General features: G+C 43.4%; 1 protein-coding gene across 5 annotated transcripts in view; it reads left to right on the top strand.

Annotated features, from left to right (window-relative positions):
* The window catches only part of LOC147428159 (calcium-dependent lipid-binding family protein), a 176,276-nt gene that overhangs the window by 45,403 nt on the left and 104,913 nt on the right, over positions 1-25,960 (top strand). For all 5 annotated transcript variants that reach the window (XM_086496602.1, XM_086496601.1, XM_086496600.1 and 2 more), the window contains exons 6-32: positions 12,942-12,998; positions 14,113-14,216; positions 14,327-14,444; positions 14,610-14,711; positions 14,820-14,999; positions 15,118-15,278; positions 16,257-16,415; positions 16,526-16,618; positions 16,770-17,130; positions 17,224-17,337; positions 17,428-17,523; positions 17,603-17,670; positions 17,754-17,877; positions 17,960-18,196; positions 18,272-18,499; positions 18,577-18,686; positions 18,789-18,885; positions 19,270-19,368; positions 19,444-19,581; positions 19,860-19,928; positions 20,027-20,485; positions 20,592-20,903; positions 21,065-21,196; positions 21,303-21,416; positions 21,489-21,673; positions 21,758-21,866; positions 21,944-22,087. In XM_086496602.1, coding sequence (XP_086352728.1) covers positions 12,942-12,998; positions 14,113-14,216; positions 14,327-14,444; positions 14,610-14,711; positions 14,820-14,999; positions 15,118-15,278; positions 16,257-16,415; positions 16,526-16,618; positions 16,770-17,130; positions 17,224-17,337; positions 17,428-17,523; positions 17,603-17,670; positions 17,754-17,877; positions 17,960-18,196; positions 18,272-18,499; positions 18,577-18,686; positions 18,789-18,885; positions 19,270-19,368; positions 19,444-19,581; positions 19,860-19,928; positions 20,027-20,485; positions 20,592-20,903; positions 21,065-21,196; positions 21,303-21,416; positions 21,489-21,673; positions 21,758-21,866; positions 21,944-22,087 — 4,170 coding nt within the window. The remainder of the gene's footprint in view (positions 1-12,941; positions 12,999-14,112; positions 14,217-14,326; positions 14,445-14,609; positions 14,712-14,819; positions 15,000-15,117; positions 15,279-16,256; positions 16,416-16,525; positions 16,619-16,769; positions 17,131-17,223; positions 17,338-17,427; positions 17,524-17,602; positions 17,671-17,753; positions 17,878-17,959; positions 18,197-18,271; positions 18,500-18,576; positions 18,687-18,788; positions 18,886-19,269; positions 19,369-19,443; positions 19,582-19,859; positions 19,929-20,026; positions 20,486-20,591; positions 20,904-21,064; positions 21,197-21,302; positions 21,417-21,488; positions 21,674-21,757; positions 21,867-21,943; positions 22,088-25,960) is intronic.

The following is a 25,960-nucleotide window of genomic DNA, read 5'->3' as shown; positions in this document are numbered from 1 at the left end:
GGTTAGGTTCCTTCCATAAGGTCGTAGTCGAGCACAACATGGTCCGTCAGCTCTTGGACAAACAGTGTTGCTTTGGCGGCGATGGTAGTCCCAAGAGATAGCAATCACATCGAACTTCCAAGGTTATCAACTTGAGAAGAGACATCTACTGAGAGATGTCGAGAAATTTCAAGATATAATCTGCTAGGGTTTCCATGGCAAGAATTTCAGGATACCCCTCTGCTAGAAGTTGCACTCCGAAGGAAGATGTCAGAAACCATACAACTTCGGGGAAAAATTTTCTTGAAAGCTTGCCAAGTCCTTGGAGTATGCTGCTTGGTAGTTGTAGACATCAACATCTGCATGGCACTGCTTCTGAGAAAAACAGTGACTTGAAACAAATCTAGATCCTTCTCTTGCAAGTGATCTTAATTGGCTTATGCTCTGTAAGACATGAGCGGTGAAGATGGGAGCGCGTCCGATGCGCGATGAAGTAAGGGTGAAATAAATTCAAGCCAAAAGTCTCTGGAATGCTCTGTTTGCTCTTTTGTGGGACCGGTATGCTATCGCGCTGGTGTCCCTACAGCAGGCCACGTGTCAGCCCGCCACGTCAGCAAATCAGGGTTAGGGCAGAATTAGGGTTTTTGATTTTAGGTTTAGGGTTTTAGCAGAAGTAGGGTTTCGTGCAGAATTAGGGTTTCTGATTTTAGGGTTAGGGTTTCAACAGAATTAGGGTTTTGGGCAGAATTAGGGTTTCTGATTTTAGGGTTAGGGTTTCAGCAGAATTAGGGTTTCGGGCACGTCAGCTGTTTGTTACAAAAGTGTTCCGTAAAGTGAAGGCTCTAAAAGCAAACATATGAGAGTTGTAGGATATCCGGGGATATGGCCCCAACATCTAGGGAAAAATGCTAATGGAACATGTGAAAATTTGCGTTGGCACCACAAAGACCTTGAGAGCAGAATCTGACCCACCCCAAAGCGTTTAAGGGAAGTTGGGAGAATGCCAAAACCCCAGAACCGTTTGTGGAAAACTGTCCAAGGAAAGTAGAGGCACATACAGGCTAATATGCGGTCAAGGAAGGCCCTGGTGAAGTGACAATCCCAAAACAGTCTTGATAGTCTGCTTGTGGTTATTCACGAGGGGAGTTATTCATGGCCCGGACCTGGATTGTTATTTACGGGGGGAGTATCAAAAAGTTTGAGCAGTGGTTACTCTCAACACCTCCAAACGACATAGGCTGCGGTCTAGGGGGCGTCTGGTTGTAAAAGGCCTCTGTATCTCCTAACCGGACCTCTTTAGGTTATGCGGGAGGAGTGATGAAGGAGTCATTGAACAGCTCTTGGCTTGGACATGGATGGTTATTTGCATGGGGAGTGTTCATCGGCGACTTTATGTTTCTATGTCTTATAACATCCATATGTGAGCATTTGTGTTGCATTGTGATGTGCCAACCACTGAATACTCCTTATTGGATGAGATTCTTCTGGGAAGCCATCGACCCATAATATCAAGAGCTCCAATCTGGAACGAGACTCCTTATTGGATGAGATTTTTTTGGGAAGTTAACAACCCAAGATATCAAGAGCTCCAATCTGGAATGAGAAAACCGATTGTCCCTTGGATAGTCCATTGAATTGTCCCTCGGATTGTCCCCTTGAATGTCCCTCGGAATGACCCTCAGAAGTTTTTGAGCTAACATGAGTTGTTTTGCAGATATGTTGTAATCACGGACGATTACTTTCTTTCAAGAAGGGGGGATGTGAAACCGGCCCGTAGGGCGGTAGACGTTAGCTTTCACCCGATTTTTCAACCCTAAACTTTACGACACAATGACTTAAAAGGAACCTGTAATTGAGACTGAATTACACTTCAAGACAAATAGAACGGCCAGGAAGCTAGAATGCTTCCAAGCAGACAACGACACCTGTAGGCCCCAAAGGTTGGCGCCCCTTTCGATATTTCTTTATTCTTTAACAGAGGGAATAAAACCTGTGGTTCCCTACAAGCTGCCCCGCACAATCTGGGCTGAATTCCATCTGTTCTAGCCCGATTTCGGCAGCATAACTGTACTAGGACCCTTCACAATCAGTATCCCCACGCATTAGATGACTTTCCCGATGCATACAGACACTTTGCAAAACCTGGCGAGAATCTGCAGCACGCTGAATTCTCTGTTTTTTGCCCCGAAAATGCGCCAGATCACCTCTACAGCGGTCCCCTCGCGTCCCCGAACTTCCTGGGGGTATTAGGGTCCGTTTAGGGCCGAAACCCTAAACCTCCAAAAATACACAGCAGGCTGTAATTCCCTGTTTTGGGCTCCGTTTCGCGTGCCGGTCGCATCCGTAGCAAGTCCTCGAGCTCCCGCACCTGTAGGGCTACTTGCCCTTTGAATTGGACGAGATTTCGCAATGGTGCATGAACCCACATAACTGTACATTGGTCAAATGAAAAGCCCACTAGAGGGGCATAACATACTGCTCATAGGGGAGAGAGAGAGCAGTGCGTAGCGTGCAAGGCATCACTCCTGGCACCGCACTGTACATAAGAGGGAAAGGAAGCACTCCATAGCTCTCAACCTGTTGCAATCCGCCTCTGGCTGAAAATGGCGCCCCTTTTGCTGATAAACAACTCGCCCAGCTCTCCCAGAGTGGCAGATTTGCTCACGAGCTGACACCTCGCCCAGTTTTCGACTTTGGCCGATTTGGCTAAAAATATCTCAACTGGTGCGTCAGTTGACTTGGCAGTAGAGTAGTAAAATGTTCCCCTTGTCATTCCAGAGCTAATGACATGAACACATTTCACGGCCCAAAATAGCAGTTCCCTAAATTTTAGGAGATGCTTCGATGGCACTCACACTGGTCATCTGACCATCAATCACCACTGGAACCACATCGAAAAATACAATGTCGGCCAGCTATCAGGTGATTTTCACTCGTAGCCCCATCGTGGCTAACCTTAGTCCATTTGCCCAACTTCAATGCTCACTGGCCAGCCGGCCTAGACTCTCATTGTCTGCCTCACACCATGCAACTCGGGCATTGGCATTTCCAGAGGGGTGCTTTAAAACAAGTCAAATCAAATTTCCCCAAAAAGAAATCAACAAGTAAAGTTGCCACAGACTCGTGACATACCCCCCTCTTGAAATCGCGAACGTCCTCGTTTGCATGAATATCAATCCATTAGTGTGTACAGCACTTCGTGGACACCGTATCACGACTGTCAACCTTTTCGTGTGTACACACTTGGTTAACGTGGCAGCTATTAACTATGTCACGAGGACGTGGCAACTGCTAACTTTAGTTGTTGGTTTCTTTCCAATGGGTTTTGTTTTATTTTTGAGACCCTCTTCTTGAAGTAGCAAACGGTTGGACATTGTATGGCCAATGTAAACTGTAGTTTCACCCTCAGATGGGTAGTGGTCGGCACTGGAATTCGTATTGTAAGAGGATGTCTAGGCTCAGAGCAAGATCATATAGGTCCCCCCGTCGCACTTAGCAAGTTGGTGGATACTAGGAAGTGAACTCAATAAAGGCCTAAAGTCAAGGTGTGACTACCAACAGAAAGTATCCGACAGTTGCGCCACATTGCACTTTTGGATGCGGTCCCAATGAGGATAGATGGTCAGAAGACCATTGGGAGCCCGACGGGATCATTTCCTAAAATTTAGGGAACGCTATTTTGGGCCACAAAATGTGTTCGCGTCATTACCTCCGGTATGACTAGGGAACACTTTACAACTTTGCCGCGAAGTCAACCGGGCAACCGGTCGGGAGATTTTTAGGCGGCAACCCCGAAACGGGAAATGGCTTGTAAATGCGCCAAGTGGCACATTTCTGTGCACTTTCCTCATGCAAGAAGAAGTGGCGCTGAATTTGATGCTGGGAGAGGCCTCATTTGCAAACTATCACAGGTTAAGAGCTATGGAGTGCTTCCTTTCCCCCTTATGTACAGTGCGGTGCCAGGAGTGATGCCCTGCACGCTACGTACTGCTCTCTCTCTCCCCTACGAGCAGTATGTTATGCCCCTCTAGTGGGCTTTTCATTTGACCAATGTACAGTTATGTGGGTTCATGAGGGATTGTCGAGGCAAGAGCCTCTTGCACATGTACTGGATTAGCTAGCGGCTAATCCCCCGCTGGTACAAGTAAATTCGGAGAGGTGTCACGTGAGAAATCTCGTCCGATTCAAAGGGCAAGTAGCCCTAGAGGTGCGGGAGCTCGAGGTCTTGCTACAGATGCGACCGACACGCGAAATGGAGCCCAAAATAGGGAATTACAGCCTGCTGTGTATTTTTGCAGGTTTAAGGTTTCGGCCTTAAACGGTCTCTAATATCCCCAGGAGGTTCAGGGACACGAGGGGACCGCTATACAGGTGATTTGGCGCATTTTCGGGGCAGAAAACAGAGAATTCAGCGTGCTGCAGATTCTCGCCAGGTTTTGCAAAGTGTCGGTATGCGTCAGGAAAGTCATCTATTGCGTGGGGATACTGACTGTGAAGCGTCCTAGTACAGTTATGTTGCCGAAATCCGGCCAGAACAGGTGTTTCTTCGCCTGGAATGCGCGGGGCAGCTCGTAGGAGATCACATGTTTTATTCCCTCTGTTAAAGAATAAAGAAATACCGAAAGGGGCGCCAATTTTGGGGCCTACAGGTTGTCGGCGTCTGCTCGGAGTATTCTAGCTTTCGAGCCGTGTGTGTACTTAGGTGTGAATCCCCGTTATAGGTTATCTTTTCAAAGTACTCTGTGTGTGTCTAAAGTAAAGAATTTTGGGTGAAAGCCAACGTCTACCACCCCATGGGTGGACCGCTGTAGAGGTGATCTGGTGCATTTTCGGGGCAAAAAACAGAGAATTCAGCGTGCTGCAGATTCTTGCCAGGTTTTGCAAAGTGTCTGTATGCTTCGGGAAAGTCATCTAATGCGTGGGGATACTGACTGTGAAGGGTCTTAGTACAGTTATGCTACCGAAATCGGGCCAGAACAGATGGAATTCAGCCTAGATTGTGCGGGGCTGCTCGTAGGGAACCATAGGTTTTATTCCCTCTGTTAAAGAATAAAGCAATACCGAAATTGGCGCCAACCTTTGGGGCCTACAGGTGTCGCTGTCTGCTTGGAAGCATTCTAGCTTCCTGGCCGTGCTATTTGTCTTGAAGTGTAATTCAGTCTCAGTCACAGGTTCCGTAAGTCATTGCTTTGTGCCGTAAAGTCCAGCGTTGAAGAATCGGGTGAAAGATAACGTCTACCGCCCTACGGGCCGGTTTCATGGTTGTTGACATACACGATCCTGACAAAGCGTTGCCAATTCACCTTCAATCAATAGGCCTGTATCGGCCAAAAGTTGGAGCTCTTGATAAACATATTTGCCATCCTCAATATCCTTGCATAATTGAAGCATGTAGTGTTTGCCATTATCGTGAATCACACATTACAGTTGTGGCACATTTATAATGTGAAATCAAAGTGTCCACCTCACCTTTTATGCCTTTTGTTACATGGGACCAAATGCTATAATGTACATAATGTCATATGTGTCAAAACCGTTGCAAAGGTTGCAATCGTGTACATACCTTACCGGGAAGAGAGGCCTTGGGACGTGACACTATGACGTGTTTTATCACATCAAAACATGCCTAATTTGGTTTCGAAATGTACGTATGTCAAGTTCATCTGGATGGCATACTCGTTTCACCTAGAAAGTTCAATGCAGGTGATCTCGTCCAAAAATAGCAGGTTTCATGCTTATCTGTAAACAATGCATCTAAAGTGGTTGCCAAGTGGAAAAATGAGGCTCAACGTGTAATTTGAGCCCAAGTGAATTTTTACACAAATTTAGGTATTTTCCTAGCTCGTTTTTGCTTTTTACAAAAAAAAGGGTACGTTTTTGGGCTATAAATGAGCATGAAATGGTAAAAAATAACCCAAAAATGGCAAAAAATGCCACATCACTCACGGTGGCCGTGACTATTAGGAAGTGAGGAGCTTTTGTGAAGAGGAATATCAACTCTTTAAACCTCTTTGAGAAGGGATACACAGGCTTCTTATACGGTGTGCTAGTGCAGTTCCGCGCCTTTCCTACCCCATATTCGTACGTGTGGGTGATCAAATTAGGGTTTTCTCTCCTCAAAAAAATGTCTGGGCTTATCTATGGAGGTTTTGAAGCTTCCATGAAATGGCCTCAATGAAGAATTGAAGGAGGAAGAAAGGGTTTTCGATAGGGCAAATAGGCATTGTACTTGTGCAATTGGGAGAGAGGTTTATGGTGATCAAGGTGATGAAACTGTTGTTGGATGCTACAAGTCTAGAGGAGTAAAACAGGTTCGCTTCTTGGATGATGAAGATGAAGTTGACATAACCGACAAGAGTTATTACTCCAAGGGTCATTGGGCAAGAGTATCTATTGAGACCCTGGCAAAAGTGGGATACTTAGAAGAGCCATACATTGCACTAATAGATCATGGGTCAAAGATTAACCTCATGTCAAAGAGTCTATATCAAAAAGGTAAATGGCCAATTGATATAAATCATTGATGGATGATTCATGCAGCAAATAAATCATCATGGAAGCTATATGGAGCTTGTCCAAACGTAAGGGTGACTTAGGGGATGTGAAAGACGACCAAAACTTCTTTGTACAGGAGATGTCTACATATCCTCTTATCCTTGGGTTGTCATACAATACTGCTACTCGTATGGAAACAAAGGTGATGGACGATGGATAAACTTATGCTAGGATAAGGAGCCGTTCAATTCCTTACTGTTTGTGTGGATCATGAAAGGAACCGTGACGCTCCAAGAGAGCAACCTTGCCAAAGACAAATAAAGAAATCAAGGACTACAGGGATATGAGGGGTTTTGGCCATGTACTATTGTAGAGTGGGTGTCACAAGGCGGGCACCGCGTGACAATAGAAAAGAACAGACTGAACAGACTTTTAGTACTTCATTAACAAATGAACTGAAAGAGAGAGACAACACGCCACATGGAGTGACAGAATTCCACCCCAGAGAGTATTGGCCCCAAACCTTGGCGCCCCTTTCTGTATTTCTTTATATTGCATCATCAAAGTACAAGCCGGTACTCTAGACTCTGCACCTTCTCCAGGAAGCATGCTAAAGAATGAGCCCTAACCTCATATTTAAAGGCCCTTGGCCTAAAAAGCAATTACAGTGAAAAGCCTTCAAACTCAAAAGCATCTGGTCCAAAAGCAAAGCCAAAAAGCTGCCATCGTAATTTACGGAATCCGTACAGACTGCCACGTCATCAGCCAACACAAAACGCGGAATTCCGTACAGCCTGCCACGTCATCATGTCAGCGCAATTTTTGGAATTCTGCCACGCTATCAGTTTCTGTGTGTGTGCACAGGTCCTGCTTTATTTTAATCCTTTGTCACTTGGGGCCCATCGAACAGGGTCCCCATAAGTTGGTAGGACTTCTTCTGTTACTTGTTCTTCTTAGGGTTTAGGCCCCTCGGCCGGCATCTGTAAGTTGGCTCTATTCTTTAGGCTTTGATACGTCAGCAGTTTGTTACAGTGGGATTGTAGTGGTACAAGAAGAGAAAAGTTCTCGCATGATGTATATGCAAAGGAGATGTTTTCTATAGGTTTTGTAGGATTAATAGACTATGGCTTTATCACTTTTACAAAGTGTGAGGACTTGAAGCAGGGTGAAAGACAACATGTAAATAGTGTACAGAAAGGTTTGAGGACCAATGGGTTGTTAGGAGATGAAGAATGCATTGTAAGCGTATTCGATGAGTGTTCATTTGTGGATACCATGCAAGACCTGAAGTCTTTAGTGGATTGCAATTTGTGTATGGAAAATGAGGTTGTGAAAGTATGCTCCGTAGAAACTCATGAAGGATTTTGAAATGCTCAAGGTGTTGAAGTACGAGTGGAGACCAAGTATAACTCTGTGGCAAAGAAAGTGAAACTAGTGGGATTGCCTCTACTCAAAGTTTGCAAGAATAAGATGGAACAAGTTGCTTTGCAACCTATTGTTCATGACCCTAGGAAGATTGGGCACTAGGATACTTTGAAGGAGTTAAACGTTGGTTGTGAGGACAGTTGGACAGAGGTTGAAAGACTATGTTTTGAAGACATGCTTGCCAAACACGGAAAGGCTTTTGCATTTGAGCCGCATGAGATAGGGTATGTTGATCCTTCCATTGTTGCTCCTATGGTAATCTTCTCATGTACCTTAGAACTTGCGGCCTATTTAGGTTCCAAAGCCTCATTTGCCAAAACTCATCGAGCTTCTCAATGAAAAGAACAAGATGGGTATTTTGGAGCCTTCTTGTGCTCCGTATTCAAACAGGTGATTAACAATTTCAAAGAAAAATGGTTCTTTACACTTTATCCAAGATATGTAGCCCGTCAATAAGGTGACAATCATGAATGTGGGTACAGGGCTAATTGTAGACGAGTTTGCAGAGGCATTTGCAAGAAAAGCGATATATTCTATGGGAGATTTGTACTCGGGGTATGATTAGTTCCCACTAGCTATGGAAAGCAGGGACTTGACTACCATGAGGAAAACTTTGGGGTTGTAAGGGTGTGCATCTCACCTCAAGGAGCAACTAATTCAGTTGCGTATATGATGAATGGTATAAACAAATTCTTACGTGACTTCTTACCTCAAATTACGATGCCCTTTCTTGATAATGTGCTAATCAAAGGATGTGATTTAAGTGATGCTTTGGACTTGAGGGGGTGCCGTAGGGGTGTGGCAAATCGTATCAATGATTGTGATAAGATCTTATCAAGGTTGGAAGAAGTGATCCTTACCTTGTATGGCAAATTTCAGTGTTTGGAGTGAATGAAGTTCTGTAACAAACTGCGGAAGTGCCCGAAACCCTAATTCTATTGAAACCCTAATACTAATTCTGCCCGAAACCCTAATTCTGCTGAAACCATAACCCTTAAATCAGAAACCCTAGTTCTGCCCAAAACCCTAATTCTGCTGAAACCCTAACCCTAAAATCAGAAACCCTAATTTTGCCCAAAACCCTAACCCTAAAATAAAAAACCCTAACCCTGATTTGCTGACATGGCGGACTGACACGTGGCCTACTGTACGGACACCAACGCGATTTACGAAAAGCTGGCAGCTTTTGGCATTGCTTTTTGGACCAGGAGCTTTTGAGTATTGCTTTTTAGGCCAAGGGCCTTTAAATATGAGGTTAGGGCTCATTCTCTGGCATGCTTCCTGGAGAAGGTGCGCAGTGTGGAGTACCTGCTTGTACCATGTTGATGCAATATAAGGAAATACCGAAAGGGGAGCCAAGGTTTGGGGCCAATACTCTTTGGGGTGGAATTTTGTCACTCCGTGTCGCGTGTCGTCTCTCTCTCTCTCCTTCAATACAGTTGTTATTGAAGTGCTAAAAGTCTGTTCTTTTCTATTGGCACATGGTGCCCGCCTTGTGACAGTGGTTTCAGAGCATTAGGCTTGTGCTTTTCTGAAAGCATACCGGTCCTACAAAAGAGCAGACAGAGCTATTGATGGAATTTTATTTTGAGAGATTTTCGCCCTCCAACCCGGACTTATTAGCCACTCCCACCCTTACTTCATCGCGCATCGGACGTACTCCCGTCTTCACCGCTCATGTCTTACAGGGCATAAGCAAATTAAGATCACTTGCAAGAGAAGGATCTAGATTTGTTTCAAGTCACTATTTTTCTCAGAAGCAGTGCCATGCAGATGTTGATGTCTACAGCTACCAAGCAGCATACTCCAAGTACTTGGCAAGCTTTTAAGAAAAAAATTTGTCCAAAGTTATATGGTTTCTGACATCTTCTTTCGGAGTGCAACTTCTGACAGAGTTGGGTATCCTGAAATGATTGGCATGGAACCCTAGCAGATTAGAACTTGAAGTTTCTCGACATCTCTCTTTACGAGCAGATGACCTTGGAGGTTTAGTGCGATTGCTATCTTGGGACTACCATCGCCGCCAAAGCAACACTGTTTGTCCAAGAGCTGACGGACCATGCTGTGCTCGGCTACGACCTCATGAAAGGAGCCTTACCCTAATTTTTGGTGCAGGTTTCAAGATGGAAAGTCAATTGACTTTTCGAGCTCGATTGATGTCGAGATTGCTTTTTAAGTTTGAGTTCTGTTTGATCTTATTTGGTGATCTTGTTTGGAATTTATTTGAAATGGATGGTATCTGTTTTGAACCTGTTTTGGTGCTGATTTGAATTGTTTGACTCTGGTTTGATATTGGTTTCAATAATTGGTGATTTTACTCCCGGGTGGGGAAGTTAGAAACACTGTTTTGGTATTGTTTGAACCTCGGAACGACGCAGGCGGATCCCTGGGGAGCGTTTCGTTGTATGTTTGGAAACCTCCGAACGACGTAGGCCGATGCCTGGGGAGCGTTTGGTTGTATGCTTGTAAAATAATTGTTGTTGTGACTCCCGGCCCGGACTTGGATGGTTATGCGAGAGGAGTATTAAGAAGTCTGAGCAGTGGTTACTCTCAGCACCTTCAAACGACGCAGCTTGCGGTCTGGGGGGCGTTTGGTTGTAAAAGGCCTCTATTTTTTTCGGCCCGGACCTTATTAGGTTATGCGGGAGGAGTGATGAGGGAGTCGTTGAATATCTCCCGGCTCGAACCTTGTTAGGTTATGCGGGAGGAGTGTTCATCGGCGGCTTTATGTTTCTATGTCTTGTAACATGCATATGTAAGCATTTGTGTTGCATTGTGATGTGCCAACTATTGAATATTCCTAATTGGATGAGATTGCTTGGGTATGTAATTTTAGTGCATCAAGACACCCGTGGAAGATCAGTACGGTCTGGGTGTGATGGCTAATTTTACTACGCCGAAATATCAAGAGTTTCGATTTGGGCGAAATGAGAAGCTAACTCCTTGAATCAAAACAGCTGAAAGGAGAAGCTAACTCCTTGATCAAAACAGCCGAAAGGAGAAGCTAACTCCTTGATCAAAAGAGCAGAAAGGAGAAGCTAACTCCTTAATAAAAAGAGCAAATTGATTGTTCCTCGGGATGTCCCCTCGGAAATTTTTGAGCTAATTTGAGTTGTTTTGCAAATATGCTGTAATCGCAGACGATTGCTCTCTTTCAAGAAGGGGAGATGTAACAAACTGCTGACGTCCCCAAAACCCTAATTTTGTTGAAACCCTAACCCTAAAATCGGAAACCCTAATTCTGCCCTAAACGTAATTCTGTTGAAACCCTAAGCCTAAAATCAGAAACCCTAATTCTGCCCAAAACCCTAATTTTGTTGAAACCCTAATCCTAAAATCAAAAACCCTAACCCTAAACTTGATTTGCTGACATGGCGGGTTGACACGTGGCCTACTGTACGGACACCAATGCGATTTATGAAAAGATGGCAGCTTTTGGCATTGCTTTTTTGACCAGGAGCTTTTGAGTTTTGAAGGCTTTTCACTGTAATTGCTTTTTAGGCCAAGGGCCTTTAAATATGAGGTTAGGGCTCATTCTCTAGCATGCTTCCTGGAGAAGGTGCAGAGTGTGGAGTACCGGCTTGTACCGTGTTGATGCAATATAAAGAAATACCGAAAGGGGCGCCAAGGTTTGGGGCCAATACTCTCTGGGGTGGAATTTGGCCACTCCGTATGGCGTGTCGTCTCTCTCTCTCTCTCTCTCTCTCTCTCTCTCTCTCTCTTTCAATACAGTTGTTATTGAAGTGCTAAAAGTCTGTTCAGTCCGTTCTTTTCTATTGGCACGTGGTGCCCGCCTTGTGACAAGTTCTTATTGAGGGACATATGTGCAGGCCATATGGTAGAAGACCTTGGCCATATAGTTTATGCTCTTCTTCTACCGCGGCCTTGGCTTGCTAACCATTGTAATTCCCTCTTGTACATGCACAAGTCTAATATCTGGTGGAGGAAGCCTCTCTCTACCCTGCGGAAAAGCCACTTGCCTCTGAAGGAGCGATTGTTTCTCTGGCACTATTTGCTTGGAGTTCTCCTGGTGGGCACTTTTCTTAGTGCGTCATATCCGCTCTTCTCGTTGTGTCCACTACTCGACTTCGGAAGAGATTGTTTGTCACCTGATTTAGGATTGCTGCATTGCTAGAGATTTTCTTCACCGCATATCAGCTTGTATGTGGCTCCGTTTCCTAGCTATGGTCTTCCACAAGCGGTTTTGGGCTTTTGGCATTCTCCTGCCGTCCTTACAGTGATTTGCGCTCTTCTTTATGTGGGTTAGATATTGGGCTTATTGGACCCTGTGGCACCAACGTAATGGCTATATGTTCCACCGCTTTGAGGTAGATCCTTTTCCATTCTTCAAGATTTCCCTTGGGCAATCTTTACGTTTTGCCCTGGAAGTTGGTGATATCACCACAGAGATACATTAGCTTTCCTATGAATACTTTTAGCCCTATTTCACAGCCGAACACTTGTGTTCTTTCCTTATATATAATCTTTTCCGTGGGTTTTGCTTGCCTTACGGTTTCCCACTAGTAAATGAAAACGATTTACAAAAAAGTGTGTATTATACGAAACTCTGTTTCGCTTTTTTTATGCCCTGAAACGAAACGTTTCTAAACGTCACAACCCCAAAACGACTGAAACCATGAAACGTTTTATGTCACCCTACAACAATGTGAGGACCTACATAACATTTCACCCAAAGTGACATATCCAGTACATAGATCGGTTTGTGACACGAGAAGGCAGACAGCTCTTCAAATATCGTGAGCCAGAGGGCAAGATGACAAGCAATGCTTGGTGACTCAGAATGTGGTGATTGCAGTGACCAAGGCTCAACAAGTTTTTGTTTTAAGATTTTTGTCATGTTTCCTTGCTAGAGATTGTAATCTTTGGAGTCCTCTGCTGAGAGTGTAAAGTAATCCATACCACTTATTGTTATTGCTAGTATCTTCTTAGTCTCATTGAAGGATGCTTTCTGATTATTTCTTCAAATAGCCAGAAAGATATTGTTGCAAATTACTGAATTATGGTGTGTGGAACTTTTTCAGGAGGCGGAGTCAGCAATGTTGGATGCGAAAGAAAAGAAGAGCAATCAAGGAGAAAATGTATGTGGTGAAGTGGCTGCCTATTTTCAACCTTTGAAGAGTGTTTTGTTTAAATGCAGTGACAATTTTATGTATCGTGCCTGCTATCTAACACTTTATTTTGTTTGGATAGGCAGAATGGCATTCTTTATTTGTTTCTCTCTTGTACTTTTGTTGTATGGCTAAACTGGGGCAGAGGCCCTACTCACTTGAGCTGAATGGTTGGGGAGGTCTCTTTGTTTGAAGTTCAGCAAGGATTGATGTGTGACAATCCTCTAATCATACCTAAGCAAATCGTATGAGTTGCATACTGACAGAGAGTGATTAGCGTATAGACCATTTGGGCATTTTGAGGGCATTTTATATATCCTTTTTCTTCCTAATATAGCTCTCCTAATGAATTCAAAAAATATATATTCATTACTTACATAGTGCAAGGACATTTCAAAGAGAAAAAGAAAACTCTAAAGGGAAAACAAGCAAAGAAAAACAAATGTATCAAGGTGCACTCGACCATCTCTATTTATATGGACACAAAAAGTCTTTTGACTTTCCACTTCCATGGGTCTTTTCATTTCCTAAACTCACCCTTCACTTAATGCATTTAAGATGTTTTGAAAGGATTTTTACTTTTCTGAGATTGGGGAGATCTAATCCTTTTTCTTCCTTTCTATCTTTGCCTGTGATTGTCGAGTGAGAGATGCTAGAATTGTATCTAAATAAAGAATCTAGGACTCTAACACGAGAAACTTCACAAGTATGCACCAACTACAAATGGACCTTGATTGGTGCTTTTGTTGAGCTGTTAAAAGTGGTGGTTTGGATTGTGAACTCGTAAACAATTAAAAAGCTGCAATTGTAACATTGTGGTTTGTGGAAAAAAACTTCATAAGAGAAAGCGCCTAGCATTAGAGAGCGGTTGTTTATGGGGAAGAGAGGGTGGCTTGTAATGGCCAGGTGACTTGGGGAGCATAAGGCAGTGGTTATGGCAGCCTAAAACTCAAGACCAACTTTGCACATACGATGGGGCGCAAGTTGTTTATTACCATGTATCATTACTTATTGTACAGTCATTTATTATTGCTGACATTGACAGCTACTGCAAAGCATCTCTTACATTTGGTTGCTTTTCTAGACGGCAGAGGCAAGTTCCTGGCTTGGCTCCTTGATTGCTACAATTATTGGCAATTTAAAGATTTCCATAACAAATGTACATATTCGGTACGAGGATTCTACAAGGTTTGTCCAAACCCTCTTTATATCACTGGCTTGCAAGCATCCAGCAAAAACTTTCAGAGTAGAGGTGTCTTTCAATTTCCTTGACGTTTTATTGTGTAATCATGCATCAGCAACCCTGGAAGGCCTTTTTGCTCTGGAGTCACACTCTCAAAGCTTGCTGCTGTCACGATTGATGAAAATTCAAAGGAAACATTTGTCACAAGTGGAGCACTTGACAAACTTCACAAGGCAAGTATATAGTTTTACCCTTCCCCTTCAATGTGCCTTTCTCCTGTTAGCATATGATAGAATAAGCCTAATTATTTTGTGATTGTTGCCTCATGTCAATAACCAGACCAGGTTTTTGATCTTGGAAGTACAATGTTGAAAGTTTTTTCTTATATTTGTTTGTAGTCCATACAACTAGAGCGGTTTTCATTGTATCACGATTCAAACAGCTCACCATGGAAATTTGGCAAAAGCTGGAGTGACATGACTCCAAAGGAGTGGTCTGAGGTATTTTCCAAATGGTTATAAATGCTTTCTAAGCATTACGAATCACAAATAATGTACTATCTTTTCATAGGCAAGTTTATATTTTATGTGTCTTATGGATGTGAGCAGATATTTGAAGCAGGCATAAATCCAAAAAATCCACAAGATTCACAATCTGCATATCTGTTGTGTCCAATCAATGGTGTTCTAAATTATTATCGACGTGGAAAGAGGGAAAAGAGAGAGCGTCATATGCCACTTCAGAGTCTCTCTCTGGTGCTAGATGATGTCTCACTGATTGTCTCTGAGGTGCCACCTTTAACCTCCTTTTTATCATTTTCTATCCTGGTTCATATCTGCCCAACCATATGGTTCTATCATTAATATTTAGAATGAGCCCAATTCTCTCTTCTGGTGCATATTTCAGAATCAATATTGTGATGGATTGAAGCTATTGGAGGGTGTTTCACGATACAGAAAACGAATTGAGTTTTCTCACTTCCGTCCCTGGGTGTCAGTCCTTGAAGATCCTCGTACTTGGTGGGTGTATGCTTCTCATGCAGGACTGAACCAACAGAAGAAAACTTGGTAAGACCTATTTCTCCGTTCCTTATTGCCCACTGAATCAATTAATTATACAAAGAAGATGATCAAAATATTACCATACACACTAAAAGGAATGAAGAATGTGATCGGTATAGATTAACCTTGTATATGCTCAACATCAGTTTTTGATCCAGCGTCCACTCAGAAAATGCCCGGTAACAACAGAACTAACAAGAAGCCCATCGAATACTTGTTGTGCCTTCACAAGTGCATTGCATAAAGGTGCCAAGGATCTTGATTTCTTGAGATGGACTTAGTGACAAGAAATATCTCTTGCTTGTCTTCCTGAAATACAAGCTTTGAAATACTTCATTGTGCTTCTTGCTCCATGTTCAAAGCTCAAGCCTGTTATTCAATATGCATCATATTACAGGTTAACATTTGTACAGGGATCACTCATACCCAATAGTGCAGGTGCACAGTTTTCCTGATCAGCACAAGCGGTCGTAGTGGGAGTAGAAGTATGGTGGAGATGCAGTGGTAGGAGTTTGCTATAAGGTGCACTAGGCAGCATTGGTCGAAACTTTTTAGGGTTAAAGGAATGTAAAACCTACGTATTCTTGACTCGCCACTAATTCTCCACTTGCCATTGTCTTCATCATCTCTAAATACTCTGTTTGTTATCATGTAGCTATGCAAAGTCTCTGTGCAAATGCCATAATAGTGGATACTTTGCTTTTTATCAATGTGATAAGGAATTTTCTGTAAGATTAAGTAACTTAGGTTCTATGTGCAAGATTGGTTGGTGACAAAGACCATCTAGGGTGTCACACTTACCGATCACTTCTTTGTTGCACCTTTCCTCCACAGTGGTACACCTGGTTCTGTATCTTCTAATTCCTCACAAGGTTTGGATGGTTGTAATAGCAAAATGTAGCAGTCAGTTTAGCTCGGAGGAAGTTTTTCTTAGAAGGGCATATTCCATGGTCGTCAATCAAGCTATCATACTTGTACTTTCAGGTCTCATTTTTCATGGAAAAAAGTTGATCGCATGTGTTCTCTGAGACGGAAGTATGTGCAGCTCTATCTGGAAATACTCCAGGCTAAGCCGAAGGTGGAAAATGTTCAGTTGAAAGAGATTGAAGAGGAGGTAGATACAGAAGTCTTACTTCTCTGGAGGTATTCGAATCTTCTTTTTGTTATGATCAAAGCCTACACGAGTTTTGAATAGTTTCTGAATAAAATGGCTTATTGTTTTCTCTCCTGTTATTGTTACAAAATGACTATAGACTGCTAGCACGTGCCAAGGCAGAAAGTTTGAAGTCCAAGGAAGCAAGCCCACAACAAGATAAAACCAAGGGGGGATGGTGGGGTTTCAGATGGTGAGCATTGTACCTGTTAACAAAACTAGTATACGGTGACAGTTGGAACTGCAAAATGTAGTTGTACTTGTTATATGTGTTTTGCTTGATCAGTGTGCGTGCTCTCTTGCTATGTTGATGCATACTCTCTTACTACATTGATGTATCTCAGGAGGTCTGCTGCTGCTGACAAGGCTGCTTCTTTACCTGAAGCTGGCACACCAAAGCAAGAAAGAGAGCTTGGTGATTTTACCAAAGAAGAGTGGACCAAGATCAATGAGCTTCTAAATTCTCGCACAGGTGAAGAGGGCTCTCTTCTTGCAGCTCAAGAAGCTCCAGATTCTTTGCAAATATTGGTCGATGCAACTATCAAGGAAAGTGCGGTTCGAATACTTGACAAAGAAAAGGTAGAAATACTACGTGGAAATTTCAGTGCGCTCAGCCTTGGGCTCAATCTTTATCCAAGCACTGTAGATTGCAGTGTCAAGTTGCAATCATATGGTCTTTCCGCACCTGAAGGTTCTCTCATTAAGGTAGTTGTGCCAGAGTAACTTACAAGTGAACTGCTTGATACTAATCATCTTCTTTGGCAGGAGTAATCTGATTGTGTTGATTGTTTTGGGCAGAGTATAAGTGTGAGAGGTAATGAACAAGCCCTCAAAGCCTGCTATGTCCACAATCCTTTGGACTCACCCTTGGATTGGAAAGTGTCTGCAACTATCTTGCCATGCTATGTGACTGTAAGTCGTCTATTGCATAGAACTGAGAATTTTCACATCTTGATTGGGCACATTATTTTTTTGAAGGCCAAGGATAACCTGTTTCTTTAGGTTTGGTTTGCAAGTTTTGAGCGCTTCATGCAGTTCCTTAAAAGTGGTAATGCTATCAGCCCTGATGTTGCATCAGAAACAGCCACTGTGTTACAGGTTTGTATGTCACTATGCAATACGTCTAGGCATTATCGAATTTCAGCTTCTGAATTTGGTTTGGTTTTGGCACACTCAGAGTAAATTGGACCAAGTTCGACGCCGCGCTCAAGAGCAGTTGAAAATGGCTCTTGAAGAAGAGAGTAGGCAAGTGACAATGCTATATCTGTAACACAACTGCTTAAAATAGATCCTATAGAAGTGAAACTTTTTTATGTTTCATCATGCAGGTTTTCTATCAATCTTGATCTTGATGCTCCAAAAGTCAGGATACCGGCAAATCCATGGCTGGATGAGGAGTTCAGAACCCAGCTGGTTTTGGACTTGGGGCATTTTACGTTGCACACTGATAATGTCTGTTGAATGTTTTGTTTTAAGTCCGTTCCTACTCAGCACATAGCAAGATTCTTCAAAGTGACTGAATGGTGTTTATCAGGAAGAAAGAGGGAACAGGCTGGGAGGTGGTGAACAAATATCAGGAAGTCTTTATTCTCAATGCTACATAGCTGGGAATGACATAGCTGCATATCTGGTGGACGGGCCATTTGAATGGGAAGATATGCAAGAGTTTCTTCTGAAGGATCATGGCAATAGTCCAAAACATGTTACTACGAATCCACTGGCAATAATACCTGTCATAGATCGCTGTTGCATGTTTATGCTTTTTGAAAAGGTCAGCATTGCCCCACATGCTATTCTCAGGATCTATTCATGGATGCGTAATACTTTCTTGTTTTGGTATATACAGTTACGCCTACCACACCCAGCGTATCCTTTGACACACATTGCACTCCAAGTTCCACAACTTGGCTTGCATTTCTCTCCTGGAAGGTATCGAAGTCTCTTGCAGTTACTTGAGAGTTTTGATGCTTCAAATGGATCAGATGAGAAAACAGATTTGTCAAACATGACTCAAACAAAAACTTCATGGTATCCTGCTGATTGTGAAGGAAGTATAATGGTTTTGGTTTGGAAGGTTTGTGTTCCTGTTCTTATGAACATCCATTGAAGTCTGTAGCATATGGGGAATCTAAGCTGCTACTTTTGAAACAGGGAATAGGAAATTCTGTGGCAGAATGGCAGCCTTGCTGGTCTGTCTTATCTGGATCGCACTTGTATATTCTAGAGTCAGTTAACACTCAAACATATCAACGCTGCTGCAGGTGTGAACGTTACTGGTTTGCTACTGTTTCTCTGGACATGATGGAGTGTCCTCTTTCTTTTTTTTTTCTTTTCAGTTATTCTTCTCGTTTTGCATTGTGCAGTATGAATGGGAAGCAGATTCTAGATGTTCCGTCATCAAGCATTGGAGGATCTGACTATGTGCTTGCAGTTTGCAACAGAGGGATGGAATTGAAAAAGGCAGGCTCGCTTTGTCTCTTCTTTTGATGTCTCAATGCCACAGCTGTGTGTGACAAAAACGTAAAACAGAAACTAGTAGAGAAAGCGTCTTGCTTGTTCCAGAGAGCTGATTACTTTACTACCTAGAAATTCTTTTATCCCAGTGGGATATAAGCTTATGAGGGCTAAAGGGTGTAGTAACTGTCCAATCGTAATGTCAATTTAGGTGTTAAGCTTGAAGTGCATAGTCCAATCCTGACAGGGCAACTTGGTTCTCATATGAGATGGTTTCTGAGTGTGTGGATGCACAGTTTTGGTGGGTACATACCAAAGAAGACTTTATTTTAAAAAGATTATTGGTGCTTTGTTGCTTTCCATTAACTGCTGGTCTATGTTCTTGCACAGGGTCTGGAGTCATCAAGTAGTGTCATTTTAAAGCTTGCAGACCAAGAAAGTAAAGAGATGTGGCAGAAAGCTCTGACATCAGCAGTTTTTAGATTATCTGTGAGTCTCTTATTAGAGTATTTTGAATGCAAGTAGTATTATATGCTAGATTGATTACTGATGGCATGCCTACAGACTCCTGTATCTATGCTGCTACCTGAAGACCTGGATGGGGTTGACGATATAGATGTAAGGCCAAGTGATTATTTGGATCAGCCGGTTCTTTTTGTTTCAGGAGCCTTGCATAAGCTGCAGCTATCTATTTATGCCACGGTAAGCAATGTGATTTTTCCACCAGTACCTTATTGTGACTTGTTTCAAGCGCTGTGAACGTGCTTTTTTTTGTATTGACTTTTTTACTTTTTATTTTTTATGTTTTTTTTGGGGGAGGGAGAAGGGGGTGGGGACATGAAAAGAGAGGATATGAGCCATATGGTAGATAATACCAGCTTTTACATGGTGATAGCTTTGTTGCAATTTTTGTAGACGTCATATTTCATATGGCTAATAGATAAATCCTTCAGCTTACTGAACAAGCCTTTATGGTTCAGGTTGATGAAAATCTGGGCACAATGAAGAGCGAGTCTCTGCTTTTGAGCTTGGAAGCAGGTGGAGGAGAGGTTAGCTACATTGCTACCAGTTGCTGTGCATGCCATCATTTTCAGTTTATGTATGTGGTTCCCTGTGCTTTATGTTACTTGTGAATATTTGTTTGCAGGTGAGTTTCTTGCAGCGACAGTACGATTTGACTGTTGGAACTAATCTTCACTACTTGAAAATTAAGGATAGGCTGAAGGATCCAGCCGGTACTGCGAGCCAGTACTTAGCACGATCAATAATCAACAGGAGTACTTCATCTGCTCAATCAGAAATTAAAGTGTCAGAGGAGGATGTCTTCAATGATGCTATGGCCGAGTTTGGAGGTTCTTCAACTACCTTACCAGAAAGTTTGATGTCTGTTACACACGATGAACGAGGGGAAAGACAGGAAGAAGCAGGTTCAAGCTCAAGGAGAGATTTTGAAGCACTGGGACTTGAGCATCTCAAGCTTGCTTTTGGAGAAAGCTTATTAAACAAATTACTTTCAGAAAAGTATGAGGAGTCTAGAAGTTTTGTGAGCATGGTGTTAGTAACAAGGCAGTTTGAATCTCCTGATTATGATGGCACAGATGTCAAGGCAAATTCTTATCCTTCTAGCATTTTAGTGATATTCCTTTGGTGTTTTGTTTTGGGTGCTGGTCTTGTTTTAAGGTTGACAGTTGTGTAAATTTGGTGGAATGCAGATGAGCATATCAATGGCAACCTTAGAGTTTTTCTGCAACCGACCAAGTGTTGTTGCACTGATTGATTTTGGTACGGAAATTAGTGCCATTGGCGACCAGCAGTCTGAGTCTGCAAGGGCTGCGGTAGTCTCGCCAGAAAGTGTGGAAGCTTCCACTGAGAACACTGTTGTAAAAGGGCTTCTTGGTCAAGGAAAGTCTAGAACAGTGTTCCATCTGACAATGGGAATGGATAGTGTGCGTATTTACCTGAATTTGGAGAATGGAAAACAATTAGCTATGCTAGATCAAGAAAGGTTTCACATGGATCTAAGAGTAAGCTCTAAGAATGTCACTTTTTGGCTTGATGATGCTGTGTTTAGCTACTAAATGCTATAGACGTTGATGCTTTTCAAACCCTTATTTAGGAGATTCTTAGTTTTTGGTGTTCATGGGGTAATATAAAAGTGACTGGCTTAAGGCACTATTTGGGGCAGGTTTTTCCAGGATCATTTGGTATACATAGCACTCTGGGAAACCTCAAAATTCGGGACATGACCCTGGCTGCTGACCATCAGTGGGGTTGGATGTGTGATATACGCGATTCTGGTTGTGATTCACTTGTCAAGGTATAGTTGAGTTGGTGGAGCATTCTAATTCAAACACGTTTTTGAAAGCTGGTAAATTATCAGAAAATTGGGCCAGCCATCATTTGTCTCCATGTTACCATTTCAGTTGGACTTCCAATCTTTCAATGTAGATGAGGAAGACTACCGAGGTTATGATTACAGCCTCAGTGGAAAAATCTTATCTGTACGCATTGTGTTTTTGTACAGATTCATACAGGAGGTAATGGCCTTTTAAAAATTGTTTCCAGATTTTGAGCTATAGATTTGTTGTAATACTTATTAGTGTTTATAGGTCATTGCATATTTCACAGCTCTCTCAGCACCCCACACACAACATTTCACACGAGTGGTCGACAAAGTTGCTGGAATTGAAAGGCTTGTTCCACAGTCTGACATTGATGGGTTGCCAGCGCTGAAGTTGAATGTTTCTCTCAAGACTCCTATTATAATAGTTCCTGGAGATTCGGCTAGCAAAGAGTAAGTATTGATCATGACTGGATGGCGTTGAGACTTTTTGATGTTTTTACAGACTCATCTTGGCTTGACACTCTAAATATGCAGTTTCATGCAGCTAGACCTGGGCTACCTGAATGTATCTAATGATTTTGAATGGCATGGTGGCTCCAAAGATAATGATTCTGCTGTACATCTTGATGTGCTTTCAGCTGAGGTAAACGTTGGTTTAAACTAGATTCCATGCTGAGAGGCTGGTGTGTAGGTTCAATGCATATTGTTTGATATATTCAGATTTCTGGTATCAACCTGGTGGTGGGCATAGGGGGTGTCGAAGGAAAGTCAATGGTGCAGGATGCCCAAGGGCTGCATTTACGAGTGTGCCGACCTCTAAGAGATCTGTTCAAGAAGGCACCTGAAGTGCAAGTTGATGTCCAGGTAGCATCAATTTCAAGCTTCTTTTTTTATAGTATTCAGGTTTTCACTTGCAGAAGGTGTAAAGCGTGCAATGGAGCTTGTTTTAATCAGTGTAGTGTGAATGCTTTGTGAGCTATGTATAGGGCATAAGAGGGCCTGAGTCATCAGGTCAACGTCGTGCTCTCTTTGGTGGTTATTCTATGGATTTTAGTGGTTCAGCTGCCGGTATTTGATTGTCAGCAGACACCTTCAATTCATCCATTATTTGGTGAGTTCTTTAGTGGCTTGCTGCTTGGTCTGCAAGGTAGTATAGGCTTTCTCAAAGACAGCTAGGAGACTGTCTTGGGGCATCCTTTTTTAGCAGGCCTTCCTTCAGGATTGTGGATGCTCTAATGGGGACAGGCTGTCTCAGAGCTCAGTTTGAAATATCAGATCAGGCAGATTAGGACCTAATACATAGCCCTATGGATTGGAGATAAACTTTTTGATATTTTTATAGGTGGAGATAAGGCATGGATCGCTCTGATCTGGGGGAGGATCTTGCAGTTACAATAGGATTATCAGGTCTTCTCCCAAAGTTTTGGCCACATCTCTCAGAGATAGGGAGGAGTTTTGGTGTTCTTTGGATGTGGGCAAGCCGTTGTTCTCATGGTGGCCAAATTCCCAGTCCCACGGAATGGCCATTTTCGGGGTCTTCGCTCCCCATTCTCTGTTTTGGTCCCCACTCCATATGACAGTGTAATCATGTAGTCTAGGGAGGGGCAATACTTGCTTGTTCCAATTGCCGATTCCTTGTATGGATGAAGTGCTCTGCTACCAGACCATCATGATCATGTGCTCTCCTTGTCTTCATCCTGTCAATGGCTTTCCTTATGCTCTTGGCAATAAAGAAAGAACATGTCTCCGGGCATGTCTCTAATGGGTCCGACAGAGGCGGTTGCCCTGATGCTGTGTAGAGGGATGTGGCATATTCCCCCCATGTCTAAGTGGAGGTGACCGCTGGTGGTGGTGAATGCTCGTGGAATAGCCTCCATGCTTCCCCTGAGTCCTGACTTATAAATAGCTGATATAGATCCCGCTATAGCTGAGATAGATGGGCCCTTTTCTTTCGTCGCACTAGGCGGCGAAAGATAATCCGTGACTGTCTATGTGTGTTAATACCCATGAGCACTTCCCTCCGTAATTTGATCCTCGTCTCTCTACACTCCTCATCATACGAACTGTTCTGGGGCATGCTTCCAGATCGTCTCCGTGTAGGCTGGCTGTGGGGGTATGCCTCTGATGCTGCATCATGGAGCGTCTCTGTCAGTATCTGAGTGAGTTCAGCTAGTGGCTGTCCCGGCTCCTGAGTGCATAGGTGCCTGTATATCTCATCCATATACACAGAATCCGTCTCCCTCACAAAAATATACAGAGTGTGCGTGGGGACCTCTCCTCATGGAGCTGTGCTGAATTGAAACGTCAGGGTGAAAGCAAGATAGCATGATCAACTGCTACTCCAATTGGCCTAGTGCTCACCATGAAATCCTGAAAAAATGGAATGAGACCTGGCTGGGCCATAACATAATCCACTGTGCTAGCACCATGTCGGTGTGGAAAGCAAGTAAAACCTCCAATTGTCGAAAATATTTGTAGGCCATTCAAAATGGCCAATCTATGTGCAGTTCCCAAATCTATCAAGTATCTTCCATACTCAGTGTATTCCTCATCTTGTGATAGTCTGGATAGGCCCATCTCTGTAACGTCCAGCTCCCTAAGCATCTCTTGGGAAGCATCATAAAATATTGTCTAGTGATGGTCAGTCCTAGCATTGAAGTCCCCTAGTATGATAATGTCACCATCCTCGAAAAACTCCCATGTCATTATCCAAAATAGCAAAGGGGGATTGTCCGCTAGGTGATGCATATACTGACGTACTAGGAGGAAAGTAACAGATAGCAATGTAGAGATATTTGCCCATCTCTGCCCTGAGCCTCACCGTCATGTACCTAGCCTGTTCATCCTTGCGTGCTATATATATCAATGGCTACAACTCCTTCCTGAATAGAACTGCTACTCCCCCTGAGCCTCCTCCTCGATGCTCCGATCTGGTCTCCTGTCTGCATGTTGTCTCCTATCTATATCCGCTCACCTGTGGCATGGATTGCCCAGGTCTCTTGATGCGTCTCAGAGTAGAAAATGATGTCTCTCCTTGTGAAGCTATCCTCAAAGGCACCTACAGACGGAGTGACCCATTACAATTCCAGGTTGCCATCTTTAGTGTGGTCCCATAGGTCTCGCACGGTCATGCGGAGCATCGCTCCAATATCACCACCCTTCCATTTCTGTAAAAAGCAATCTTCCCTTTTTCCCTTGCTGCTCTAATTTCCGGCATTACTTCTTGCATATGAGCAATCTGTGAGGGGGTGAGAAGATTCTAGTCTTCTTTAGAGTTAGTCTCTTCTTCAAGAAGTCCTCCTTCGCTTCCTTGGAGGAGAAGTGGAGGATAAGTGCCCTCTCTTTCGAGGTTTCTCCGTTGCTCTGGCTTTTCTTATTGCCCACTCTCCAAGCCCTCGTATGTGCTGCTCGTTAACCCCCACGAGAGTCATGAATCTTGCTCCTCTTCTAGTGTCAGGTTAATGATGGTTGGTGTGTGGGTGGGGGTTATTTCCTTGCCTTTCCTTTCTTGACAATCTCGATCCATTTTTTTGCCTTTTCTACATTTTGTTGGGTCTTTGTGATGACATCTACCCACGAGGTCATTATTTCTTTTTGTTGCTCCTCACCTTCTTTGCTGGCCCGCACTTGTTCTTTAATCGTGTTAAGCTCTTCAATTACTGAGGGTTGAAGCTCTCCATCTTCGAGGACATTTTGCGATCGCACCTCTGCAAGCTCTTTCTTGAGTAGTGCGATTTCTTCATCTTGGGCCTTCACACGATCCTCAAGTGTATGTATCGTGCTTTACTGTGCCGCCACGCTCTCGTCGAGTGCGTTAATAGTACCTTAGGAGGTGGCGATTGATCTTGTTGATGGACTCTCTCATTTCTTCTTTGCATTTTTGAATGGCATCCTCCATAGGGTCCTTGCCATTTTGTTTCCTCATACTTGAAGGCCGCAAAAAAGGAAGAGAGAGAGAGAGAGAGAGAGAGAGAGAGAGAGAGAGAGAGAGAGAGAGAGAGAGAGAGAGAGAGAGAGAGAGAGAGAGAAATCTCTCATCGATCGTTGTCGGATCTCATCGACCTCCTCCATGGTCAGTACTCTGGTTGGGCATCTTGCATATCGAGCTAGAGTGATCTGTATCTTTTGTTGCAGCCTTCTTCAATAGCGGGCGACCCCCCGAGGTCGTGGATGTCTAGATCTGCCAAGCTCCGTGGCTCGATCAAGCAGTGTACCTCTAGTATGAGCAGGCTCTGAGATTTGGTGTAATGACTGCTTCGTTGGCTCTTCTCTGGCTAGTGTAAAGATTCTGAAACTGTCTTTCCTCTGATGTCCTCAGCAAGCTCTCCCTAAGTCTGCGCAGCTCTAGCAGGAATAGTCCGAGACACCTTTGATCCTTGTATCTCATGACTCCAGGAAAAGCTCCGAACCCTTCTCAGAACAGGCAGAGGAAGCAGCCGCGTATCTCATAGTATGCCAGGCAGTGACATGTGTAGTTCAATTCTGTCTCTGGCTCTAAGTTACATAGGTGACATATCCTAGCTCCTGCCGGCACCCCTCGAAATCTGCCAGTCTCGATTTGGAGCTGATATGAGGATGTGCGTATTTGTCCAATAGCGCATCTTATCCCATGAGATAAGTGTGTCCCTGTATACAGGCCTAGTCACAAAGCCGTCCTCCGTGAGTTGGAGAAGATGCTCTCTGTAGAAGGCCATCTTCGTGCCTAGCTCTTGTGTCGGCCATATCCATGTGCTCCTG

Source organism: Adiantum capillus-veneris, chromosome 23 (genome assembly GCF_014529385.1).
Source record: "Adiantum capillus-veneris isolate H3 chromosome 23, ASM1452938v2, whole genome shotgun sequence".
NCBI classification, from domain to species: domain Eukaryota; kingdom Viridiplantae; phylum Streptophyta; class Polypodiopsida; order Polypodiales; family Pteridaceae; genus Adiantum; species Adiantum capillus-veneris.
This window is presented reverse-complemented; position numbering and strand designations above follow the sequence as displayed.